This window comes from Limulus polyphemus, unplaced genomic scaffold (assembly GCF_000517525.1).
Source record: "Limulus polyphemus unplaced genomic scaffold, Limulus_polyphemus-2.1.2 Scaffold1733, whole genome shotgun sequence".
NCBI lineage: Eukaryota > Metazoa > Arthropoda > Merostomata > Xiphosura > Limulidae > Limulus > Limulus polyphemus.
The window spans coordinates 133,282-154,626 of NW_013667343.1; the positions used below are offsets into that span (position 1 = coordinate 133,282).

Below are 21,345 nucleotides of genomic sequence, written 5' to 3' on the forward strand. Positions count from 1 at the left end.
AAAGACCAAGATTTGATGCCAATAATTGATTTTCAAAAGCAAGTGTTTTGCGCTTTGCTTGGGAGAAGGTGTCTAGTTTAAGCCCTGTGACAAAGAACTATTGGGCACAATGGGACCAGTTGAAGCTTGAAGATGGTATTCTTATCCGGATATGGGAAACTGCAGATAGAAAAGTGACGACTTGGCAAACAGTTATACCGAGAATGTTACGAGAAGTTGTGCTGCGTCAATCCCATGATAGTTTAACAGGAGGACATCTCGGAGTTAAGAAGACATTGAGTCACTTATGGCAGTAGATTTTACTGGATAGGTATGAGGCAAGATGTGGAAGAATGGTGCAGGACCTGCAGTAAATGTTGTGCTAAAAGGGGACCCAAGCATAAGGGACGTGCTCCAATGAAGTTATATCAAGTTGGTGCACCAATGGAAAGAGTAGCCATTTACATTGCTGGTCCTTTGCCCCAAACTCTTGCTGGAAACAAGTACATGTGTGTGGTGATGGATTATTTCACCAAGTTGCCTGAGGCATATGCAATACCAAATCAGGAAGTTACAACTGTAGCTTCGGCTATTAGTGATTTCCTCTTCAGGTTTGGTATGCCATACGAACTGCATTCGGATCAAGACCGTAACTTTGAATCAGCTGTGTTCCATGAAGGCAGCAAGTTGTTTGGCATACGAAAGACCAGGACAACGCCACTTCACCCACAGTCTGATGGAATGGTAGAAATGTACAATTGGACAGGAATTGTCAAAGTTTTGTAATAGCTGCCAAGATGACTGGGATGTCTTACTCCCTTCACTGTTGATGACCTATAGAACAGCAGAGCATGAAGCCACTGGATACACCCCAGCAAAGCTGATGTTTGGTCGGAAACTTTGGTTGCCAATGGATCTGATAACAGGATGTCCACCTTACGAAGAGTTGCCTGAAAATGTGCCAGAGTCCGTGAAAGTGTTATCTGAAAGGATGGATGATATTCATCCTCAAGTGCATTCAAAGTTAAAAACGTCTTCTGATTCCATGAAGCTATGTTATGATAACAGATCTACTGAAGTCAGCTTTGTACCAGGAGACAAGGTGTGGTTGTATAATTCCAGGAAGATCAAAGAGAAGTCTCCTAAGTTGTCTTCTCCATGGGAAGGCCCATATGACATAGTGGATCGTCTCTCAGACGTGACTTTCCGAATAAAATGTGGTCAGCGAGGTAAGCCAAAGGTGGTGCATGCCAACAGGCTTTAGTGTTATCATGGTCCAGGACATTTGAGTTGGAACAAAGTGAACAACAGAACAAATGACGCTGCTGAAGACGTGTCACTTGAAAAAGCCACTGTCGCAGAAGAAACTCTACCCGGTTTGAGAAAGGAAGCAGTGAAGCCGTTAATGAAGTTACTACCACTGATGTGACTGTTACCGATAATAGGACATTTCCTGATGGAGCAGATGAACCCGACGTGAAGCAAAAGCCAATGAGACGGAGACCAGTTCGGAAGAAGATACGTCCCGTAAAATTAAGATACTTTGTTGAATTTTAATTTTGTGTTTGTAAATTCTGTACATTTAATTAAGTTATTGTTGATTATGTATTAGTTTAATGTATGTGGCTATTGTTCGGGACGAACAATACTAAGGAAGGGGCAGTGTTACTACAACGGAAGTCACGCGACGTTGGGAGCATACACGCTGGAGTTTCTAGAAGGATCATGACTTATCGAAGAACCTCGCGAATGTCCGAGTGTTTGCCAGGCGCCCTCTTTTTTTAGTATATAAGCCTGGCGAGAAAAACCAGCGTGAAGGCATAGATTTAATAGATATGCAAATAGATCGAAGAGATAGATTGAAGAGATAGATAATTGAGTTAAGCGAACAGTAGGCACCGTAACTAAAGTTTGTGAATCACTGTGTATTATAGCGTATGTTGTAAAGGTTGTTAAGTTTAAAGTGACCGTGGAAATTCTGTGTATTACAAAGTTGTATCGAGAAAGAATAAACTAGTTTTATTTAAGAAAGGGCTTGTATCACTGAAGTTTCTCGGAAAGAATTTATACAAATTAACAAACAAGCAGATACCTAACAGCTATTTGTGAAGTTAATGCCTACCATGCAATACCATAAAGCATAGCCTGTAGCATACGTCATTGAATAAATAAATAAATTTGTTATTGTTACATGGTCTGAATTTCGCATTATTTTTATAAAATAATCCAAAACAATCGTCCCAATGATAGAACACGTTACAACAGTATAATTAATATTAAAAGTTGGAATATTGTCAGCACCATGTTGGCTATAGTCATTTAGCCAAAGTTCGAGCCAATGATAAAAATAAACGCTTTCGCGATGGTACACGCTGGCGAACATTGGTCCAAAACCTGCTTGCTGTCTTGAAACAGACAATCTCCCTAATCATCAACCATTGTCTTGTATTTTGGTGTTATTACAATGTTTTTCTACAAGTCTCTGGAAAATTCAAGATGTTACGTCAAATTTTAGACACTCACTTAAAAATTACTAGGTTTACAAATAACCATCACATCATGCCAAACAATATAAAACACCTAAATTGAAATATTAAATCTATTTCAGAAGAATAAGAAAGCAAATGAAACATTACACTGAAGAGACTCTGAAATGTGCTCAATTCTCTCCATCTGTTTGCTCTTGAGCTGTCTGGTACACAGTATATAATTTTTTTATCATTTAAAAAAATAACGTTTTGAGAAGTTGAAAAACAAAGGACTTAAACCCGCAATAGAACTTATATCAGATTTTATTTGGTGGGAGACATCTCAGGTAATAATAGCGAATTAGCTTACTGTTTTAATTTTAAAAGGATATAGGGTTTGATTGTTGAATTTCGCACAATGCTATTCAAGGGCTATCTGTGCTAGTCATCCCAAATTTTGAAGGCAACTAGTCAACACCACCCACTGCCAACTCGTGGATTACTCTTTTCTTAAGGAATAGTGGGATTAAGTGTTACGTTATAACGCCCTCTCAGCTGGAAGGGTGAATATGTTTGGTGACGGGTTTCGATCCCGCGACCCGCATTGGAAGTTGAGCGCCATAACCACCAGGCTATAATAAAAGGATACTACGACAAATCAATTCTAGAAAAATTCACTGATGCAGTACACTCTAGTATCGCATATTTATCATACGTTATATCCTTCCAATGAAAAATGTAAACCTCTGTTCTTTTGTGGTTTGCAATAAATTTTGAAAACATGTTTGAAATATATATATATATGTGTAATGCCTAATTCAAATCCTATTTAATTATCTACATATGAGCGGTTTTAATGAACCAAATAATAAATATTACTAAGCCATACTGAGGTATTGGTATGACCATTGACGTGACTGACGAGTTTTGAAAAATAAACGGTTTTGAGTTAGGCCTAACATACTGTACTATTACCTATCGAAGGTATTGTTAGTGAAAGCCTAACGTCAGAGTGAATTATTATCTACTGTACAGTAGTTTTAAAGCTGTGGTAAGTGTTGAATTAGGTTTCGTTCAGTTGAAGATGACTTTTTAAATATAATTTTTAATTTAACTTGGTCGGTTGATGTCCTCCATTACCCATCCCCAAATTGTCATTATAATTTTGTATTTGAATCTTGTGTTCTCTAAATTTTAGCTTGGCAGATCAGACATAAATTGATAAGTTCAAAGCTCTTTGGTTTCTTAACTTTTAACGCTTTGTTTGCGATGGAACAACACCGTCAAGTTATGCAATATATATTTGTCACAGTCGTTAATGTTTTGGTATTTTTTGTGTGTGAAATAATATGAAATAATTTACTTAATATAAGTTTTAACACATATAAATAAATATTCTAATTGTTGAGTCAGCTTAGAACTTTAACTAAAGTTAGGAACAGAAAACGTTTAAACTATGAAATTAAACATCAAAAGCATATTATGATATATATTTTTTCTATTCCAAACTTGTTGAGCAGTTTAGTAGTAATACTAATAGTATAGTAACGTTGTAGTATTAATACTGTAATAATAATAATATCAAATTATTATCTACATCATCTTGTGAAAAATATTTAATATGTCTGCAGTACAAGGCTAGTTTTGCAATATTTGTTTTCCAAGTAGGCTGTAGAAGTAAAGTTATTTTAATTTTTCAAACATTATAGAAGTTATAAAATAATAAGATTTTATTTAAGAATGTGTTTGTTTATTGTGTAAGGTGAAATTCACATTTCTTGTAGGATGTGCAAGATCTAAATCATAACTATCCAAAAAAATAAACATGCATTTTCACCCTTATTGCTGTAATTTATATCTTTAAATTGCAAAGAGAACTTATGTTTTAAGCAAATTCAATTGGACAGAATGTGAAAGGGCAGTCCTCTAAAGAATGACCTGAATACCAATGCTATAAAACATTAGCATATTTCATTATTGTTAACCAACACATCATAGCAAGATTCTAGCCACTTTTCTTTCTACAAACTATATATACACTTGCATCATAAGAAAAACCATTTTTAATGTTTTTGTGTGTGTTTTATCTAATGACTGCCTTAAAGATTAGCTGATCATCTAGTAATGAAATAGTTGGAAACTATTGTCATTTGGATTATGAATGGCCACTTGTCATCTCTACTTATGTTGTTCATTATTTATTAATTTCATCTCATATTGTGCAATGCATAATTTTTAGTAATACAGGCCAAACATAAGCTTGTGACTTTATTGCAGGTTCTTAAGTCATATTACATGTAGACACATTTCTCATTGTATGATAAAAAATGGATAGAAGGTGTGGAATGTTGTTTAAGCATGTGATTCAAAATACGTCTCATGTGTGAGTCTTATAGCAGAAAAAATGTACAGTATATGTGTATATAGTGTTTGAAATGGTATATTTTTAAGTAAATTAACCTCATTAACTGATATTAAACAAATAAAATTATTAACACAACATTATGGACAACAGGAAACCATCTGGTTTATCACAGCTTTCCTTGTACACCCATTTCTGAGGAAAAGTAAAGATTTAAGTTCATCCTTTGTTTTTTCATGAAACCATCTATTCTCCTCTTAAATAGTATTAAAGATTTCTTTTATAGAGCTTTTTATATTGCCAATGTTTATTATTATTTTTGTAAACAAATAGAAAGTGTGAAAAATGTGTTTTTAAAAAATGATTTCCATTTATTACTTACTTGACAACATTTTAAAATGTTTTTAAATAGTGTGTGCACTCCTTATAAAGTTAGTTATGATGTTCCTAAACTCTGATTCCAAAACAGTCTTTCACCTGTGGTAAATTATGTTTTGAATAATAAAATCAAAAATATCTTTAAATCAAGCTAACCACACTTTCAGGATGTAGTTTTGAAATCAGTGGTGAGAATAGAGACCATTTTCAAGATGAAGGACAGAATTACTGAATTTCAATGCTCTTATGTTGTCCACCAGTATATTTGTTCTCAAAGTGAATGAGATTACATGTGATCAACCATGCATCATTTTGAGAAATGTATAAAAGAGAATTTAAAACCAAGTTCCTAGTTCTGTCAAACCTCTACAAATATCTTGTTTGTTTGTAGTTATGCACAAAGCTATACACTGGGCTATCTGTGCTCTGCCCACCACGGGTATCGAAACCCGGTTTCTAGCGTTTTAAGTCCGCAGACATACCGCTGTGCTACTGGGGGGGCATACAAATATCTAGTCGAAGAATGTGATGGGACTGTAAAAGTAAATGATATCATTATGATATGTGTTTTAAACAATGAACAAATTGTAAGAATTAAAAAAATTTAGCTATCAAGAAACTCAAACCAAAAGTCAAATTCATTAGCAGTTGAAATCCCTCTATTGCCTTTAAGATGACAACTTGTACTACTATGTATCTAAATTCAGTCATAAGCCAATCCTTTGTTAGAAAAATAAAACGGTTTTAACTGGAGTTTGACTTTTCCAAATCATAAGCTTTTGTTTTTTCACCCTGTTGTCTGCAGGATACAGAAAGAAATTGAGACTCAATCTCCCTGAATAATCTTATGAGCTACAGTACAAACACCTTTTACCCTATTTTACTAAACAGAAAATATGTTATGACTTCGTAATTTATCCTCATAAGAAACCCTTCCATCTCCAGAATTAGTAATAGCCCTTTTCTGAACCATCTCGAGTTAGTCAATATCCTTTCTTAGATAAGGAGACCATAAGCGCACACAATCTCCAACTTAGGCCTAACTGATGATTTGTGTAAAGAGATAATAACTTCTTTTGACTTATAATTATCATGTCTAGAAATAATTTGTAAAATCCTATTAGCTTTACTAATAGCAACAGAATGTTGCCTTGATGATTTCAGTGACTTATCTACTACTCTGTTAAAATTCTGTCAGCTTTACTAATAGCAACAGAATGCTGCCTTGATTTGAGTGACTTATCTACTACTTTGTTAAAATCCTTTTATTAAGTCACATTATTGAGTGTATTCTTATGTAGAGTATATTAAACTTGGGACCTAAATCTATTAACTTGCATTTACTCTAAGTAAAGGCTAATTGCAAACTGTTTGTCTAATTTATCAATTGATCTAAGTCATTCTGTAATGTCCTAACATCCTCAATACAGTTAGAAACAGTTTTATGTCATCAGTAAACTTTACTTATTTACTAATTATACCCCAATCAATGCATAAATATAGATAAGAGAGAGCAAGCTCCATATACTAACCTGTGAGGCATATCACTAGTTTGACAAGACTCCATTAATAACGTTTGCCTTCTCTCACCCATCCACCATATAATCCAATTAACTGGTGTTTCTTTAATCCCCTTTGATATAATTTTCTTAGTATCTGTGTAGCACCTTATCAAAAGATTTTTAAAAATCCAAGTACACCAAAGCTATACACTTTCCATTATCCAGAAAATGTAAATCAACAAGGTACCATTTGGTATTCTAAGGCTGCTGTTACACATCCACACTAAAGAAAAGTAAAGATTTAAACCCACTTTATACTTTTTATGAAATCATTGATTCCTCTCTTAAATTATTGCCAATCACAACTCCTTTTAAGTCAATCATACTGGTAGAAAAATATACTGGGTTAACTGTCATTATTTTCAAATTTTAAATTTATTTCCTCTCATCCTATTTCCTTCAGAATATAACAAAAATAAATCTTAGGCCTTTATCTCATTGATCCTGCACTTAATCTTGGAAACTTCAGTAAGATCACCTCACCCTTTTTTTCTCAAGAGAAAATAAGTTCTTAATCTATCTTTATGAAATAAGTGTTCATTAACAGGAGGGTGTCCAACTGATGAAACAATACATTCTAATCTTTATCAGTACAAAAATAAGTGTATTTAATTAGCCATACCCATTACCAGGTTGATTTTTAGTTTTGTTCTAAGTATGTAGCTTGCTCTGATCAGAAGTTAATATTAATTAATACCTGAAATCATCCTACATGCGGTAGCCCCTCCTCTGAACTCTAAGAAAGAGGACCAAAACTGTGCATATCATTCCAAGTAAGGCCTAACTAGTGATTTATATACATTGTATATACAAAGAATTTATCTCTTTTTGACTTGCCATCTGTGTGTTTATAAATACATCCTAAACTTCTATTAGCTTAACTTAATAGCAGTAGAGTGTTACTTTGGTGGCTTTGCTGACTTAGATAATTTACTACTATGGCAAGGTTGTCGAGGATGAAGTATCTAATTCACTTTCAAAGTCCTCATTGTCATTGACATTGTTGTCGGGATAGGTGGTGATCCCTGGTGGTGTTGGTCACTGTAATCACTGCCATAATTTGTGGTTGTGCCAATTAAGCTTTCACAGATATCATTCAGTTGTCCATTAAAGTGACCTTAATCCACAGAAGGTCTTTGACTTTGGAATGTAGTGGTCCTAGTTTTAAACACCCTCAATTAAGATAACTGCAATGATTCCTTCTTGTCTGCCAGTGTTGTGTCAGTTGGTAGCTCTTGCTCTAGCTTTCTCAATTCAACCACTGTTGAAAGTTGGATTCAACTTCTCCAGGGTGTTTCCTGGTGCTCTGTCCAATGGCAGCTGAAGCTCTAAGAGTGGAAATCCTTCTGACTGGGCTGTCTGGCCCATGGGGGACTTTAAAATAAACCAACAACCAACTCGTTGAGATCTTAAGCATTCAACATATAGACCAGCAGTGCATCTTCACCCATGGGTTCCACTGGGAGGAAGTTGAGACTTATTCCAGATGTTTTTGAGTTGGCAGGGAAGTCCAGATCCTCATTAAACATAAAATCCTGAGCATAAAGTTGGTTGTTGCAACTTCCTCCTTCCATGGCAATTTAATGAAAATGGTGGTATCTGCATACAATAGAATGAAAAGTCACTGGCTAGTTGAAGAATGTGATAGCCAAAGTAGTCAAGAATTCTGTGTTAAAAATTCCAGATTAATAATGTAGAGTTGGATTAATTACAGTTAATCACTAATTTGACTAGGTGTGTAGATTGAAAAAGGGTCATAAATTCACAATTACAACCATTACTCCCATCTAAAAACTACCTTCAGACAGAGTAATACAGGGATTATCTTAGTCAAGGGACATTTCTATGGGGGTTGTGTATCTTCACTATCTAACACCTCATAGAATATATTTATATATCCCTATCACCTGTGAACTTCTTGATCCACTGGCTGAATTGAGGCTCCTCCTTTCCAATACCTATCAGCCTTTCTGCCATTTATTACCATTCCTGTAACAACAGCCAACACAACATTTGACCTAGGTACATTCCCTTCACTACCTAGTGGATGTTATGTATAGAGCATTTGTATTGAGTGGATAAGGAAGGAGGTTGGTTGAGACTGCAGAACTGGTTCCTATGTATAAAAGCAGACGATTAACACACACACAAACCTGTACTTTTAACTTTTAGAATTAACCAAGACTTTCATCATTTGTGCTGTGTGATTTTCTTCCAGATACATGTTTAGTATTAGCTAAATGCAATTGTACAAAAATTTTACCACTGAGGTGTTACTTTTTGCCTCCCTCTAATACACTCACAGCCTCCATTTTATACTGCACCTTGTACTGAAATTATCTTAATAAAATATATATAAAACTGTGCTTTACTAAAAATTTCCATCTGCATGACTAAAAATATTGTATTAAAACCAAATAAAACACTAGGTATACCAAGTTTATGCTTGTTATGGTATCTATATTGTTGACCTTGAATTTCTTATACTACTGATAATTTCACCCACTCATGAGTATTTCAATACAAAAAATAACATATAAAACTTGTCAGTTAGATGAGTGTGAGTCTCTTCATTACTTTTATTGTTTCATGAAAAATGTATTATCTTTTGAATATTTCAATGTGAAAATTCAAACATTTTCTCACTAGTATTTAATTAGAGAAAATAATAGAGGCACTGTATCTTCAAATAATACTCTACAGGCTAGTAATCACAGTTAACCTCATATCATTAAGTCTTAACATCCAAATAAAATTCTTTATTTCCATTCATATGGGGCTTAATAGTTGTGTATTTTGTGTAATTGATCCAATTATGTTATTCAACACTCATGAATGACTTCATGTAATGTTTATACACACATGGGACCACATGCATATATTTACTTATATACATATACTGTCATATACGTATGTCTTCATTACATGTTGTCACATACACTAATAGCTTACAACAGACTGCCTCTATATTCCACACAAAGTACATCATTAATATTCTTAGGTTACTTTCTGAAGCTACTACTTGGTAGCTACAGATTAGTAAGTTGGTATCAACAATCAAATTCAACCCATTTTATTTCAGGTATCATGAAATATATAATCACTGACAGAATTCAGGTAAAATAAGAAACTTCAGCTAAAATTATTATTGGGATTAATATTTATGCTGTTACTACAATATACATCAGCAGAAACAGCATGTGAAAAAGTTGTATGCTATTCAGGTGTACCAAGAGAAACCTACCAAAATCCTCTGTAAAGCTCTTGCCACTCAGCTTGATTAGGTGAGTGATGTTTACAATAGCTCAGACATCAAGGATCACTAGACCCTTTCACTTTTTTATTGTAATATGTCTTCTGTCAATTGTGTTCATTAACTAATGCAAGCCTTAAACACTCCACTTACTCGTGTGGATGTTGTGAAATGCTCCTGTTGGAGGTGTGTACATCATGTTTACAGAGAGCAAGACTTTTTTGGCAAACATGATCATATTTCATTTGTGAGGTATGCCATCATGATGTGGGGTATGTGTTAATTCCAGTTGGGATTAACAAACTTTGCAAGCATAAGCTTGACAGTACGTATTACTCATTCCCATAAACCATCAGACTGAGGGAGATAAAATGAAGTGCATTTATTCACCACACCGAACACTTTACATAACTCAGAGAACAGTTGGCTGTTAAAGTTAGTTCCCTGATCTATGTGGATATCTTCATGTGCTCTGAACCAGGCTATCCAGTGCTCCATCAGTGCAATAGCCATTTGCTCTGTGGAGGTATGGATTATTGAATAAGACTGGGCTGAGTTATGAAGTAGTTGGTGACCACAACTATATATAGGTAACCTCATTCTGTTTAGGAGTGAACCAGCAATATCTAGGACTATTCTCTGTAGAGGATAACCAACAATTTTTCACTGGAGTTTAAGCTAACCTTCTCTGTGGGTGGTACACCAGTGCTGCACATTTTAACTCAAATGTGGCCAGAAGAACTGCCATTGAATATTAGCACAGGTTTGAGTTGCCCTCCCTCCCTCAAAGCTCTTGGCTTGGAACCACTAGCTATAACACAGACTAAGAACAACTACTTAGTGGTTAATAACAATGGTACAGCGCACCTTCCTGCACCTACAAGTTCTTGTACAAGTGCTATAGATTAAGTGCATCCATACTACATTCTCAGTCTGTAGCAAGCAAAGGCCATGCTAGTTCTTGTTCCTTCATTTACTCTTTCCAAAGTTCCAGAAGTGTTAATTATGCATCACATCTATCCACTAGTGGAATCTTCGACTGTATAGCTTGCCATTGCTATGACAGAAATGGTCTCAACTATCACATGGTGTCCAGGACCAGGAAATTCAGTCAACTGTCAGAGTTTCAGTGTACAGTGAAACAATCCATCCATGTTTACATATTACTTGGCAAGGCGATAATGTATGAGTAAGTCACATTATTGCCATGCTGTTTTCAACCATACTGTCATCCCTTTGGAGTTTTTAAAGTACACCTATCATTTCAGTGAAGCATGGTCCACTAATGATACCATTGAAATGTGAACATAACCTTCCTTGGAAGGGTGTATCACACATATTGGTGGAGGGTTGTTGCATGCTCATTTGCATGCTACAATGCAGCAATACCATGTGTAAACATGTACATTAGGTGTGAGCCTCAAGGCTAATGGCAAGCAAAAATTGTGCATATAGAGGCCAGCAAAATCAAGGAAAGTTATTATGTGAGAAGAGATAAGGTATCATATCAGAAGCTAATGGTTATCATACAGCAGCTGCTGCAGCCAAATTTAAAATGTTTAGTTGGTTCCTTAGCAAAGCTGACTCCCTCTATACCATAGAGCACAATCATCACTTCACAATTTGCATTCATGTATAACAGTGTTTATTGTTTTCATTCATGAACTTTTCAGATATAGGTGTTTTTCAGTGGAAGTATCTACAAAGACATTGTTTCACAAATGTCAGTAACTTCCACTTTGTCTGGAGTGATACAACAAAACTTTGTTCATGCTAGCCTACCAACTGTATTGGTGTTGGATTTGTCTTTGTCTGTTGGGAGAGGTGATGGCTTTTTTGCAGTGGGTGGTGGAGTCTTTTGTGTGGCTTGAGCCTTCTTTTGTCCCTAACATATCTCTGCCAAAGTTTCTTGTTTGTGACAGAAGAGATTTTGCCAGTTCTTTTCGCAACCTATCTTTATCTCATCAGATACTCATATTTTCTTGATTCCATCTCAACCTTTTTTGTGATTTCAGGTATGTTTTTTACATATTTAATTATTGTTACCACTTCTTTGGGTCATACTTACCTTGTACTCCTTCCATTGTTATCTCATATGAATAGGCATGACTTTGTGCTGTATTGATTTTCTTTGACTCCTAAAGAATATTTTCTTCAGACTTGGGGGTCAGATCCTCTATCTTTTGTTCATCTTTCTTAGTCCCCTGTTTTCCTACCCTTTTCTGTTATTGTTTTTTCTTTAATCTTTTTTCCTTAGTAATCCAACGTTCCCCTGTGGGGTTTTAGACAGCTACTTATTCACTTATTTTTCTACAGTGGCATGTTTATTTTCCTCAACATTTTCACATCGTATTTAGTTGATTTTTTGCTAGAGTTGTTGGGGCATGATGCTCTTGTTCTAAATTGCTTTTCCCTCCTTTATATCTCATATGCCTTCTTCTGGGTCCTTTCATCTGTCTGAATGATTTTACTAGTATTCTTGTATCTCTGACGTTATATGTTGGGGTCTCCCGTGCTCCTTCTTTCCCTCTTTCTCTGCCTCCACTTCCCATTCTTCTTCCCAACCAACCTTCCACTGGTCATACACTTTGGTGCTTTCAGTCTTCGTGGTGACTCTACTATAGGCTCAGGATCAGTAGTACCTGTTTCATTTGATTTATGTACCTTTGCCCTCTGTGTAAGGCCAAGTTTTGAGTATTGGGATTTCTCTCAGATAGCCTTCCCCTTCATCTTTTCCTCTCCTCCTACAATGTCTCTTGTTCCCATATTTTACATCCTCCTAGGGATTTAGTTTCTTGCCAACATTGATCCATGGTAGTGTTGGCCCTAATAGCTATAATTGTTATTGGATGGGTTTATCATCCTTTTTCCAGATTTTCTTCAAATTTTTTCATCTTTCATGTCTTAGTAAGTTTCTCTTCATCCCTGCTTTCACACAGGGAATTTCTCACCATGCTGGTATTTCACCCCAGGTCTTGAGATAACTAAAGTGGACATCTAGGATGCTTCTTTTCTCATTTGGCTGTATCCCAACAAGCCTTCTACACTCACCCTCTTCTCATCCTCCTCTGGGAGGTGGCACATCTAGGTTGGGTGGTTGGTTCATCGTGGAGGACTCCTATCTCACACCCATTTCATTTCTTATTCATTTGGGTGTTTTTTCATTCGTATGTCTGCATGACCCAGCCTTCTACCCTTCTTTTGAGGGACATGGATTGATAGGTTTCCCAAGCTATATCTTCTCCTTCCCTCTTTGTGTGGGTTGTTCTCTCTCTTTTAAGGACATGAGGTTCCATGGAATCCAATATCCCCTTGGGTCATGATCATTTGTGATGTCTACAATGGATTGCACATTCTCTTGTTCCTTGTTTGGGATACCTTGTCCTCAACAATTCTGCTTCCTCCTTCTTTACTCAAAGACTTGATCAAACTACTTTCATAGTGAGTATTCCTCTTCCTCTCATCCAGGTATCCTTCAGATGTAATCTTGTTTAGAACGGGAGTATGTAATGACTCTAATGTGAGTTTGGGTAATTGGTACCACAACATATTGTCCTTTCAAATCCATCTCTTAGAACTTTTGGTGGTACATCAAATTTTTTTAGGATGATTCGTAGACATGTCTTGATGATACATACACTAAACTCTGCAGTTGCCTCCTTTATCAATCACCAGGGGGACTCTATTTCTCTCTTCGTGTTTCCACACTATCATTCTCCTTTTCTGAGCCTATTCTATACAAGTACGTCTAAAAGCTTATTATATTCTTGGTTCCCTGAGTCTTGTCATGGATCATCACTCGAGGCATACCAAGATATTACCTATTACTTGTTCCTCCAGAGTTGAAGTTGCTCTCCTCTTCTCTGACATTCTTCTTCATGATGTTTTACCACTCTTCCCAACACCCTACTTCTCTGTTTCTGGTCTCCTGTTGCTCATCCTTCAGCTTTAACTGGGGGCATATCCTGTCAGGACTGGTCCAACTCTTTCCTCCATGTCTTCCCTCCTACTCGTCTTTTCCCTTCTTTTTTCCCTCATTCTGGACACTCCATGTTGAGTCCTCCTGATAACTTCTTACTGGCCAGCTCAGCCATGGTTTCCTCTATTGCACCTTCTCCAGTCCTTTCTTCCTCAATCTCTTTCACTCTCCCTACTCCTTCAAACTCACTCCTCCTTCTCCCATCCAGCAGTGTCATCACTCTTACTTAAAATGTGGATTTTCTCTGGTCCCTTGTGAGATATTCCAGGCTCTCTTTATGTGAAGCCTTCCTTTTTTCTTGTTTGGTTCATTCTTCCTCCTTCCTTGTCTATCCATGACAAGGGTGCACATTCTATAGTTGATTTTTGTTTCGTGTTTTCATCCATTACCTTCCTTCTATCCACCATTTTTCCCAAGTTTTTTTATTGGTTGTTCAAACAAGGCTTATTGCTTTCAATCATGGCTGGTTACTAGGTAGCTCTACCTAATACTTTTGGGTTTTCCTATTATCGTCATGTATTCTTCTCTCTTGTCTTTTTGATGTTTTTCTGTTCAGTTTGCCACCTTCGTCCTCCTCATCTTGCAGTCCTTTCTCATTTGGGCCTGAATACTATTCTCAATGCCCTTACCCTTCTTCTCTTTGACTCTTTAGGCTCTTGTTCCTTGTACCATGTTTTACTTAGGTCCTAATTCTTACTTTCTGCTTGTGGCCATAGGAGATATGATGTGTATGTGCTTCCCATATTTTTTCCTTCCTTTTCTAAATATTATTCTCATTCTGCTCCAAATCATTTTCCCTGTCCCATCCATGCGGTTAATTGTTCTTTGACCTGCTCTGCATCTGTTCATGGTTCATGTTCCCATCTATTTATTCTTTGGAATTCCTCATCTCCCTGAGAGATTTCTCCTATTGCTCTCAAGGGATAGCTACAGCACCTCATCCATTTAGCCTATGCTTCATTGGATGTAGACTCACATTGACTCTTTCAAGTCTCCTCACCAAATCTGATTCCTTACTCTCTCTCTGGCTCTTCACTTCCATCATCCATCTCTGGATCCCACTCAGTGGCAAGTTTTGCCTGTTCAGGTATGCAGGGTTATAATATTTACTGATGAGATGAAGTGTTTCACTAGACTGCTAGAGGGTTCCTCATGAAATCTTGTTTCATAAATAACACCCTTACCAAAACACCCATGCCTGCTTTTCAAAATAGGGTTTTCATGGTCACCTTAGTGTTGTGTTCCTGTGGACTCCCCACTGCATTGTTCCCCCCTCTTCCAGTGGAATGCGGGAGTCCTTGCCACTTACCAGTTCTTAGCAGCTGGGATGGTGGACCATGGTAGCTTTCTGCTGAGTATGACCACTTCCACTCAGTTTAGAGTAACGCAGTAGTGTTCTGTCAGTGTAAATGGGGAGTATTCTCCTCCAATCATGAGTTAGAAGACAAATTCCTGATGGCACCTGGTTTTGGACTGGATGAATCCACCACATGCAGTTCACCCCTCCAGCTGGCTTCCTCCCTCCTACTGCTGTCTGGTTGTCGGGCAGTCTGGTGGACTAACATAGGACTAGCCAACATAAATCCTCACACATCTGGTTGATATGGGCCCTCCTCGTGCTGCGGATGGTAAGGAAAATTCCCGATGGCACCTAGTTTTGGACTGGAGTTGACCACCATGTTTGCATTTCCCCTTCCTACTATTACTTGGTGTTGGTTGTGTACTGGGTCTGCAAATATGTGCCCTGCCTGGGTTGTTAGAATGTAAGTTGTTTTTTTTCCCTTCTGCATCCTGAAACCCTCCTCCTACAACAGACTGTAAAACAAATTCCTAATGCTGCCTGGTTTTGGACTGGAGTTGACCTACCGAATATGGTCTGATATGCCCTAGCCACTACACCATCTGGCATGTCCTATTACTGATTTCACTAGCATCTTTTCCACCCAATGTAACAACATGTTATCTTTACAAGGGGGAAGAGTATACCTGGTACTGATGGGCTGCAGTCTCCCATACATGTGACCCTATATATTAGGATATTTCACTCCATGGGTTTTCTTCAGGCACCTTCCAAAGCTACTCATCTAATTAATTTTTGCACCAGTCCCTCTACCTTTGCAATATGGGATTCTAGCTATTATGTGTATGGAGGTATCATATCAGAAGTTAACATTTTCCTACACTGAAAATGTATTTCTGATAGATATTTTACCTCCTCCCACACTTTACACCCATCCTCTACTCTTCCAGTGTGTCAGTGATAAATAGAGACATCACTTACAGGGTGTGGGACATGCTAAATTGAAAAGAAAAAAAAACTAATGTAAATTCCTATAAGCATCTTCCATTTGGTTGGAAGGATAGACTAACACCACCAAAAGTTCACTAATAAGTCTATCCAAAGTTATCACTGTTACATGGTGCTGTAAGTAAAGAATTAACAGTTAACTAACTTATAAATATATTAATGACCATAGCCCTTTAACTTTTTAATGTGTAAAGTCCTCTGTTAATATGGTAAACCCTCGATAACTTGGAACATATGGGACTAAAGCCATGTCGAGTTATCAGAAATTCAGAGTTATTAAGGTAACTTCCTCTCAACCCCAAATCAACTCTTTTTGGCCCAAATAAACTACTATACACTACTGTTGTTTGAAAATAAATTAAATTAAGAAAACATTAAAAATTAACACTTAACAGCACTGCATGACAAGAAAGATGATGATTCAAGCTTGTGGTGTCATGTGGTAGGTGACAGAGGTGATTGTAGGAGGACTTAACGCACTTTGGTAAATACTGTATACTACTTAAACACTACTTTATCAATTAAAAATTAAACACATTTTGAATGGTCACTTAAACAATAAATCATTCACTTAAAAATTAAAGATTAATTTATTTAATTAAATAAAATAAATTATTCACTGAAGGCATCAACTGTCATGGGAGTTCTGGGATAATGCAAAGGAAGCTTGCACTGCTATAATTGGTGTCTGAGGAAGTATCCAGATGCAGCAGGCAGACCTATGGAGACTTCACTACTGGTGGAAGGAAGATTTCATCTGGGTTTTTGTTTGTTTTTTTGACAGGTGTTTAAAAAAAATTGGATATATTACCCTGTTTGTAATTGCTGTGCTGATGCTTGGTGACATCTGCCCTGCTATCTCTCAAAGTTACATAGTGCTGTTTCAAATCAGGCAATCACTCAACTGCCTCCAGTTGCTTGGGAGAATTTGTAAGGAGTCTTCTCGCATAGTTAAAAAGCCTGAATATTTTTCAGGGATGCCGAATTATTAAGGGATTACTGTACATAAAACTAGGATAAAATGTTGAAGAATGTTTTTAAAGTGGAAGTTATTTTTAAGAGTTCTCTGTAAGTCTTCTAAGATGACATCTTTGAAGCATAAAATGTTTTTTTTTATTAGAATGAAAATCTGTATCACCTCAAACCCAAAATAATGTGGAGACATTCTGTAGGATGACTTCATTTTTCAAAGCCAAAGAGGTAATTCTATCAATATTTCTATTTCATTTATGTATTATAATTCATAACTTTAACTCATTTCCTTTCAGATAGATTATTAACCCAGTTGCTGGATCACATCTTAACAATGAATAAGCCCCCTTATGGCTCAGCTGCAAGTCTGTGGGCTTTTCATGCTAAAAATTAGGTTTCAATACCTGCAGTGAGCACAGCATAAATAGCCCATTAAGTAGCTCTGTGCTTAAGAACAAACAAACAAAACAGTGAATAAGTAGTCAATGGTAAAATCTCTTAAATGTAAACTTTGGGAAGAATTTAAGCATGCGTCATACCTAACGTTTTTATAGAGTACTTTTTTTTTCATGTGATTCATGCAATGGCAGTTCTTTCTACAAAACCAGCTCATGCATTACAAATAGTGATACCCTTCAACAAAATGTTTTAGATAGGTTTTAAAAGTCAGATTTTTTTCCCTTTCATAAAGAACATGAGTTTCACATCAAACAATGTAACAAAACTTGAAACACTAGATATAGGTTTTATCTTAGATAAAAGTAGTTTCCCTTTCAAGTTTTTATGGCTAGAAGGATTACGATCTGTCAATATGCTTGTAATGTATGAATTAAAAAATATTTTAGAAGTTAAATTAATTCACTGTTAAACAAAAGAAAGGAATTATCTTCTGGTGAAAACTGCTCATAATTATTGTCTTTTATGTAAGTATAACTCTGGACAGTTAGTGGAATTTGATAATTGATTAATTGCAGACTCATAAATCAATTACGTTCAACTAATTGGTTATTTTATTTTCACATGAGACTTGGACAGTTGGAATAATCAGAAACACTAATTTTGATTAGTGGATTATTTTGGTGAATCTTGACTCAAACAGATTAAGCTGAACAACAATGAATTAATCAAAAGTAAAAATGAGAAATCATAAAGCAATATTTTGGTTATTTGGAATAATCAAAAACACTGATTTTGACTAGTTGATTCTTTTCAAGAAAATTAATCAACATAATTGCAGTTGGGATTAACCCGTTATTTAATGTAACACTAATCAATGTAATCAGTACTGCTAGGCAGGGGATGAAACTCTGCCAGTACTCAGTACTGGGACTATTTTAATGCTGGTACTTAATACCAGGACTTACTTACTAGTTGATTCTTTTCAAGAAAATTAATCAACATAATTGCAGTTGTGATTAACCCGTTATTTAATGTAACACTAATCAATGTAATCAGTACTGCTAGGCAGGGGATGAAACTCTGCCAGTACTCAGTACTGGGACTATTTTAATGCTGGTACTTAATACCAGGACTTACTTGATCGGCTTTTTGTACAACCCATATCTTCCATCATAATGTCAGAAAGCAGACATGCCATGACTCATGGAAGCTAAATAATTATTAAATACTGTTCAACTGAGCCAGTAAATGATCTAATGACATTAGTTCTTAAGGAGGTATTATTTAGCAGCTTCAGAGTCAATCATTATTAAACCAATTGAGTGGCCTTTTTGTGGCTGTATGATTTGTATAATTGATCAGTAATAATAAGTTGTTGTAATATATTTGCTTCTATAAACCCATCCAAACCGTGGTTGTATGTGTTTTATTATTATTATTTTGTTTACAAATTTATATTATAAATTGTACATAAGAGTAAAATCCTTTATTTTATGTACATGTGAGCATTGGCACTTTTTAGTTGAAAATTTCAGCTCTGCTCATAAGTAATTGAGTTAATCATCCAGCTCTAAATGTGAATGTAGACCATTCTTGATTTTTAATAGTCGTATGTATTTTATACACTGTTCAGGAATTACTTATTTACTTAAAGTTTAATTATAGAATTGAGGAAAACAAAGAAAATTGTATGTTTCACAAATTTTCCACATTTTATTACTATGGTTTTGCTAGTAAGGGCGTTATCAAGTACAAACTGAATTAGCTTGTAAAAAAGCATATATATGTCTAAATCAAAGAACTATAAGTATTGAATTGTGGCAGAATGCTACAAGTTCTTCAAATACCTATAGAATGATAGGTTTCTTTTTATGAGTGTAATACACTTAAATACACCATTTCGAACTATAAGTATCCTTGACATTCTCCCTGAGGTAAGTGGGGTGAGAAGTGGAGAGGAGCCATTGATTTGGTCATTCAGAACTTTGTCGGGATTTGTTTATACATTTCTATTTATTTTCAAAATTTACAGGTTATTTCATTTTTGTACTTTTTTCACAGACATAAAAGTTTGAAGTTTTTTTTGTTTGTTTTTTTCAGATGAAATTGGTGTTTAGTTTCAAAAATTAATTTGCATACAATATTGTATTAAAGATTCTTGAATATTTTACATAATTTTTTCTTTTTACAGAAATAATTATGGTTGTCAAAGGTTTTGCTAAAACAATGCCTTCTACACGGATGACTGCTAAAGAACTGTGCGTGAATGATGACTTGGTGACTAGCTTAGTTCTTGATTCATATCTTGGATTTACTACTCATAAAATGAACTTTGGGTAAGAACACTTGTAAACATACAATTCTCTGAACAAGTATCAGTATTAATGTTTTCAAAGTGTAAGTATGTTTATTTAACACTCATATGGGTACTATTTGTTTTAATGAAGGAAACAAATTCATTAAAACAAGCAAGGTGACAGCAGCAAAAGTGTCACCTGAACTGTTTCTACGATCCTATCCAAAAAGTGCTTCAAATTTATATGTATAGTTTATGTGTATGAATGTCTATCTCATCACTGAGTAAGATGACTTTTCTACAAGGTACTACATCTATGAAGTACCTGAATCTACCATAGAAGTCATCTGGGTCTAGATGTACTTGGTATTTCTAATGTTTAAGTCACAACTATTAACGTTATTACTTAAAAATTAATTTAAAAATTCCCATGGACAGTCAAGTAATTATGGGGAAAAAATTCTTCAAAACTCCTGTACAGAATTTTATATCATTATTTTAATTTGTCTAGTTAAAATAAATATAAATTATATTGTTTAAATATGGGAATCGGCCAGCAAAAATAAAATTATTCCACAATATATTTTTTTCTTTTGCAGATTCTTTCAAGATTTACATTGTGATTAGAAAGTAAGGTATAATATACATCTATGAAGAAAATAAATATTAAAAATTACATTTTATTATATATTTTTTCTTGTATAAGGCTTTGATAAAAGCTTCATTAAGCTCTCTGTGTGTGTGTGTTGTTTCATTTCTCTACTTTTGGAGGTATTGCTGGAAGGAGTACAGAGATAAAACTATTAGAATGGCATTTATAATTTGAAAAATTGAAGTGGTGAAGAGTGGTTTAAAAGACTTGATTTCTTTGGAGTGAAAGAGAACTAGACATGACTAGGAATTGAGTTTAGATACACTGCTGTGTGAGATCTGATTAGTTGATGGGAACTTGGAACTTAAAGTGTTAGGGGCTAAATAAGTATGATAAGCTTTGATTTGTTTTACATCAGAATTATGCCTCTGTAACATTTATAACTTTACTGAGTTGTTTGCCTGATGGTTTGATGTGGACAAGAGGTTTTATTTAGTTGGGTTGACTATTTTTTGATAACAAGAGGGATAATCTCATGTATATCAAATAGTCTTCTGTCATCTTTATTTTGCTTACAATTCTAACTGTACTATGCATTGGATTCACCGAAATATCTTGGTTTTCCACTAACACCAAAACTTGCTATTGAACTTTTAAAGCTAGCTTGTCCAAGACAAAAAATTCTGCATTATATATATATATATAAATTCAAAATTATTTAAAAACAAAAAATCCTTCGCTCTTTTCAGTCGTTATCCAAAAGTCATAATGGAGATTGCCTGTGGTAATAGCACCCA

The 21,345-nt window shown here is 35.4% G+C and overlaps 1 protein-coding gene across 3 annotated transcripts in view; it reads left to right on the forward strand.

The window, feature by feature from the left end:
- The window catches only part of LOC106464749, a 54,333-nt gene that overhangs the window by 1,810 nt on the left and 31,178 nt on the right, over positions 1–21,345 (forward strand). The window contains exons 1-3 of one of the 3 annotated variants that reach the window (XM_022392542.1): positions 3,291–3,498; positions 17,410–17,489; positions 19,852–19,996. In XM_022392542.1, coding sequence (XP_022248250.1) covers positions 19,860–19,996 — 137 coding nt within the window. In that variant the 5' untranslated portion in view covers positions 3,291–3,498; positions 17,410–17,489; positions 19,852–19,859. Of the gene's footprint in view, positions 1–3,290; positions 3,499–17,409; positions 17,490–19,851; positions 19,997–21,345 lie in introns of those variants that run through there. The other 2 variants (XM_022392540.1, XM_022392541.1) reach the window with 2 other exon arrangements.